Consider the following 6,827-nt stretch of genomic DNA (forward strand, 5'->3'; position numbering starts at 1 on the left):
GCCTCTCGGCCCAACCCAGGGCCATTTCCAAGGCAGTTAATTTTATTAACAGACAATTCTATCTGTATGTGTCACATGGTTTTTTGCTGAATTTGAAAATTAAGGGAGACTAGGATAGATCTATTTCGGCCTTATTTTGGCCTTATCAGCTAGCCATACCCACTGGGACTTGAACCTGCAACCTTTGCCTTGTAAGGCAAAGAATTATCCTCTATCTATCTATCATCTATCTATCTATCTATCTATCTATCTATCTATCTATCTATCTATCTATCTATCTATACACACACACACATACACACACATATACATACATACATACATACATACACACACATATACATATATATATCACATGTTTTTTGCTGAATTTTAAAAATGAATTAAAATTATAGTATGTTTGTGTGTGTCTATGTATGTAAATATAATTTTTCTTTTAAAAAACTGGAAGAAATGTATGTTGTAACCTCCACAGTGGCAACCTCTCAATTCACAATGTAATTTTGTATTACAATGACACTCATTTATTTTATGTGCTTTGGAGAAGGTCCTTGGCAGAATGCTCTTCTTTTAATTCCCCTCCTCCATTTCCTTTGTGGGTTTTAATAATTAAAGTCTTTAAAAAAAAAATACATGTAATGATAGTAATTCATCTTTCTGGAAAAGGAGATATTTGTGGTTTAGGCTTTTGGCCATGACAACAATTCTATCTGGAATTGCATTTCGGCTGTTTACATGGGGAGCAGAGATAGCGGGTTTATCTTAGGAAGTGCAGGCAGTTTGAACCCATAGCCAGAATGTCATGTCATGTTGTCTAATATATTGATCATCCTATCAAAGACCAGAATTTTTTTTCCCGCTGAAAGAGAAGGCGGAAGAAAGACGCTATGCAGTCTTTGATGAAGGAATATATCAACTTAGGCCTCGCTGCTACCATCAATTTGGTTCCTAGAAACATAGAAGATTGGCGGCAGAAAAAGACCTCATGGCCTTTATATTATTTCCTGTATTTTATCTTAGGATGGATATACAGTGTTCCCTCGATTTTCGCGGGGGATGCATTCCGAGACCACCCGCGAAAGTTGAATTTCCGCAAAGTAGAGATGCGGAAGTAAATACACAATTTTTGGCTATGAACAGTATCACAAGCCTTCCCATAACACTTTAAACCCCTAAACTGCAATTTCTCATTCCCTTAGCAAACATTTAGATTATTACTCACCATGTTTATTTATTAAAGTTTATTTAAAAAAAATTTTATTAAAGGTGGATGAAAGTTTGGCGATGACGTATGACGTCATCGGGCGGGAAAAACCGTGGTACAGGGAAAAAATCCGCAAAGTATTTTTTCATTAATATTTTTGAAAAACCGTAGTATAGCCGTTTCGCGAAGTTCGAACCCACGAAAATCGAGGGACCACTGTATGTTTATCCCAGGCATGTTTAAATTCAGTGACTGTAGATTTACCAACCATGCCTGCTGGAAGTTTGTTCCAAGCATCTACTACTCTTTCAGTAAAATAATATTTTCTCACGTTGCTTCTGATCTTTCCCCCAACTAACCTCAGATTGTGCCCCTTTGTTCTTGTGTTCACTTTCCTATTAAAAACACTTCCCTCCTGGACCTTATTTAACCCTTTGACATATTTAAATGTCTCGATCATGTCCCCCCTTTTCCTTCTGTCCTCCAGACTATACAGATTGAGTTCTTGAAGTCTTTCCTGATACGGTTTATGCTTAAGACCTTCCCACCATTTTTGTAGCCCGTCTTTGGACCCGCTCATATTTTAAGGAGGTCTGAAGTCAGATTATATTTTAAAATAATATCCCTATCGTGTTCGACCAATTAATATTTTGCAATAGAAAATGAACATGCTTTTTTAGACGCTAATCTATCTGCTTTGTGAAAGGGCATCAAATGTACATCAGTAGTCTTCTGGTAAATAGTTAAAATTCCAATCAATTAACCTTATGTTACATGTGTTGGCATAGACTTTATCAATATTTATCCATATCCTTACAACTGTCTAGTAAGGATAACTTCCAGATAGTTGTGTCCAAACCTAGCAACTTTAAAACTCATGAACCTAATATGGCCTAAATCTGTTGTGAGGTAGGTAGGTAGATGAAGAGAGAGAGAAAAGAGAAAGAGGGAGGGAGAAAGAGAGACTGAGAGAGATAAAGAGGAGAGAGATTGCGAGGTGAAGATATTTAGAGAGAGAAAGGGAGATTGAGAGAGAAATATAGATTGATTGGTTGAGAGAGAAAGATTGAGAGAGAGAGAAAGGGAGGAGAGAGAGAAAGAAAGAGAATAAGAGAAGGGAGATAGAGAAGGAAAGAGTGATTGAGAGAGGAAAAGAAGCTGAGAGAGAAACAAAGTGATAGGGATAAAGAGAAAGAGAGAGATTGAGAGAGGAAGAGATATTGAGAGAGAAAGATTGAGAGAGAGAGAAAAGGATTGAGAGAGAGAGAAAATGATTGAGGGAGAGAAAGGGAGTGAGAGAGAGAGAAAGGGAGATTGAGAGCGGAGGAGGCTGAGAAAGAAAGTGAGTGACAAAGATTGAGAGAGAGAGAGAGAGAGAGAGGTTGAACTTGAAAGGGGAAGAGAGATAAGAGAGATTAAGAGAAAATTGGGAGAACGAGCAAAAGGGAGATTGAGAGAGAGAAAGTAAGATTGAGAAAGATTGAGAGAGTGAACAAAGGGGAGATTGAGAGAGAGAGCGAAAGGGAGATTGAGAAAGAAAAAAAGAGAATGAGAGAAAGGGAGATTGGGAGAGGAAGAACGGCTGAGAGAGGAAAGTGAGTGAGTGAGAGAGAGAAAGATTGAGAGAAAGAAAGAGAAAGAGGGGTTAAGAGAGTGAGATAGAAGAGAGGCTGAGAGAAAGAGATTGAGAGAGAGAGAGGAAGAGAGAGAACCTCTCATAATGGACACACTTGCAATTTGAGTCTCTTTATGGGCTTTACTTCTTTGGGTTGTCCACTGCATGATGTTGGATAACATTATCCTCCTCATCCTCATCATCAATGTTTTTCTCTTGTTCCTTGTATGCTCCAGGCTGGGAAGAGACAATTGGTGAGCTTGGATTTAGACACCACCTGGGTAGACTTTGTCCAGTTTTACATTCAGATCGGCGGAGAGAGTCCTTCCTGCAACAAACCAGACAGCAGAGAAGAAGGAGTCCTCCTGCAATACAGCAACAATGGAGGCATCAACTGGCACGCCCTGGCAGAGATGTACTTCTCTGACTTCAGCAAATCCAGGTATTGATGATGATGGAAATGTTTTGATGTCTACCTGCGACAGCATGACTGGCCTTACATTCCTACCTGAGGAGCTGTCTCATCCCGATGGGATCGGTCCATCTCACTCACTCCAGCAAAACCCCATGGGATTGGTCCATCTCACTCACTCCAGCAAAACCCCACGGGATTGGTCCATCTCACTCACTCCAGCAGAACTCCACGGGATTGGTCCATCTCCAGCAGAACCCAAAGGATTGGTCCATGATCTCATGCACTCCAGCAGAACCTCATGGGATTGGCCCATTTCACTCACTCCAACAAAAACCCCACAGGATTGGTCCATTTCACTCACTCCAGCAGAACCCCACGGGATTGGTCCATCTCACTCACTCCAGCAAAACCCCATGGGATTGGTCCATCTCACTCACTCCAGCAAAACCCCATGGGATTGGTCCATCTCACTCACTCCAGCAAACCCCCATGTGATTGGTCCATCTCACTCACTCCAGCAGAACTCCACGGGATTGGTCCATCTCCAGCAGAACCCAAAGGATTGGTCCATGATCTCATGCACTCCAGCAGAACCTCATGGGATTGGCCCATTTCACTCACTCCAACAAAAACCCCACAGGATTGGTCCATTTCACTCACTCCAGCAGAACCCCACGGGATTGGTCCATCTCACTCACTCCAGAAAAACCCCATGGGATTGGTCCATCTCACTCACTCCAGAAAAACCCCATGGGATTGGTCCATCTCACTCACTCCAGCAAACCCCCATGGGATTGGTCCATCTCACTCACTCCAGCAGAACTCCACGGGATTGGTCCATCTCCAGCAGAACCCAAAGGATTGGTCCATGATCTCATGCACTCCAGCAGAACCTCATGGGATTGGCCCATTTCACTCACTCCAACAAAAACCCCACAGGATTGGTCCATTTCACTCACTCCAGCAGAACCCCACGGGATTGGTCCATCTCACTCACTCCAGAAAAACCCCATGGGATTGGTCCATCTCACTCACTCCAGCAAAACCCCATGGGATTGGTCCATCTCACTCACTCCAGCAAACCCCCATGGGATTGGTCCATCTCACTCACTCCAGCAGAACTCCACGGGATTGGTCCATCTCCAGCAGAACCCAAAGGATTGGTCCATGATCTCATGCACTCCAGCAGAACCTCATGGGATTGGCCCATTTCACTCACTCCAACAAAAACCCCACAGGATTGGTCCATTTCACTCACTCCAGCAGAACCCCACGGGATTGGTCCATCTCACTCACTCCAGAAAAACCCCATGGGATTGGTCCCTGATCTCACTCGCTCCAGTAGAACCTCATGGGATTGATCCTTGATCTCACTCAGATATACTAACTTGAATTAAAGTTTACTTTGAGAAATAACATTTTCAGATAAACGGTCTAAGGTTGTACACATAATAAGTCAGAATAACAATCCAAATATTACCAAGTACATAGTCTTTCTTACCAGTTGTCTTTGTCACCAAACAAAGATATCAATACTAAACACATTAATATACATAACTATAATAGAGAGAGATTACAGAGCTATTGCAGAGCAAACCTAACAATGAGTAGTGAGTAGCCAGAAAAAGAGAAACACAGAGGGTGACTCAGAGAAATAAGCTATAAACTCTAGCTCCCTCTTGTGGCAGTCTGCAATAACTGCACTCAATATATTGCCAACCCAACAGTTATGGACAGAGTCCTAACAGTACATGTGCTGGAAGGGGCATGCAGAGCAATGTCTCCAGGCACATAAGCCATCACCCATTGCTCTTCCGGGTTCTGGTACGCTAGCCAGCTGATCTTCACATGCGTGGGAGTGTCAGAAACTGGAAGAACAGCTACCAGGGGGTGAATGCGTGTGCTAGAATGATGATCTTCCGGGTTCCGATGTGTGTGTGCACACTGGGCAGCTGGTTTTCATGTGCACCAGAAACTGGGAAAACCAGGTAGCTGGTGCACACGCACATGTCAGAAACTGGAATATCATTTTCCCGGTGCATGCACATGCACCGAGTGACTGCTCTTCCAGTTTCCGGCACACGCATGCATGCGCACAAGAAGGTTTGGCCCCGAATAGGTTAGCCAACATTGACCGATAGTCTTAAATGAAATGGAAAAATGTTGGTTTGTAGCAGTTGCAATTTTTATTTTTCTGTATAGTGGCACCTCTACTAAAGAACGCCTCTACGTACGAACTTTTCTAGATAAGAACCGGGTGTTCAAGATTTTTCTGCCTCTTCTCAAGAACCATTTTCCACTTACAAACCCGAGCCTCCGAATCTGTAACCGGAAAAGGCAGGGAGAAGCCTCCGTGGGGCCTCTCTAGGAATCTCCTGGGAGGAAACAGGGCCGGAAAAGGCGGGGAGAAGCCTCCATGGGGCCTCTCTAGGAATCTCCTGGGAGGAAACGGGGCCAGAAAAGGCGGGGAGAAGCCTCTATGGGGCCTCTCTAGGAATCTCCTGGGAGGAAACAGGGCAGGAATAGGCAGGGAGAAGCCTCCATGGGGCCTCTCTAGGAATCTCCTGGGAGGAAACGGGGCCGGAAAAGGCGGGGAGAAGCCTCCATGGGGCCTCTCTAGGAATCTCCTGGGAGGAAACAGGGCAGGAATAGGCGGGGAGAAGCCTCCATGGGGCCTCTCTAGGAATCTCCTGGGAGGAAACAGGGCCAGAAAAGGCGGGGAGAAGCCTCTATGGGGCCTCTCTAGGAATCTCCTGGGAGGAAACAGGGCCGGAAAAGGTGGGGAGAAGCCTCCATGGGGCCTCTCTAGGAATCTCCTGGGAGGAAACAGGGCCGGAAAAGGCAGGGAGAAGCCTCCGTGGGGCCTCTCTAGGAATCTCCTGGGAGGAAACAGGGCCTCCACCGTCCCTGTGGTTTCCCCAATCGCACCCATTATTTGCTTTTACATTGATTCCTATGGAAAAAATTGATTCTTCTTACAAACTTTTCTACTTAAGAACCTGGTCACAGAATGAATTAAGTTTGTAAGTAGAGGTGCCACTGTATTTTAATTTGTATTGTTTCAAGCATTTCGTACGTTGCTTTTTAAACACCTGAGGAATGTGTTACACCAACACTCCGCAGTCTGCATTGGTTGCCGATCAGTTTCCGCTCACAATTCAAAGTGTTGGTTATGACCTATAAAGTCCTTCATGGCATTGGACCAGAATATCTCCGGGACCGCCTTCTGCTGCACAAATCCCAGCGACCAGTTAGAGTTGGCCTTCTCTGGGTCCCGTCGACTAAACAATGTCATTTGGCGGGACCCAGGTGAAGAGCCTTCTCTGTGGCGGCCCTGACCCTCTGGAACCAACTCCCCCCAGAGATCAGAATTGCCCCCACCCTCCTCACCTTTCGCAAACTCCTTAAAACCCACCTCTGTCGTCAGGCATGGGGGAAATGAGATACGCCCTTCCCCCTAGGCGGCCTATACAATTTATGCATGGTGTGTTTGTGTGTATGTTTGGTGTTTTTTTTTTAAATTAGGGTTTTTAAAATTATTTTAAATATTAGATTTGTTGTATGTTGTTTCACTATTGTTGTTAGCCGCCCCG

At 44.4% G+C, this 6,827-nt stretch overlaps 1 protein-coding gene across 2 annotated transcripts in view; it reads left to right on the forward strand.

The window, feature by feature from the left end:
- The window catches only part of RELN (reelin), a 522,908-nt gene that overhangs the window by 405,370 nt on the left and 110,711 nt on the right, over positions 1–6,827 (forward strand). For both annotated transcript variants that reach the window (XM_070755186.1, XM_070755185.1), the window contains one exon: positions 3,056–3,261. In XM_070755186.1, coding sequence (XP_070611287.1) covers positions 3,056–3,261 — 206 coding nt within the window. The remainder of the gene's footprint in view (positions 1–3,055; positions 3,262–6,827) is intronic.

This window comes from Erythrolamprus reginae, chromosome 6, assembly GCF_031021105.1.
Source record: "Erythrolamprus reginae isolate rEryReg1 chromosome 6, rEryReg1.hap1, whole genome shotgun sequence".
In the NCBI taxonomy this organism is placed as follows: domain Eukaryota; kingdom Metazoa; phylum Chordata; class Lepidosauria; order Squamata; family Dipsadidae; genus Erythrolamprus; species Erythrolamprus reginae.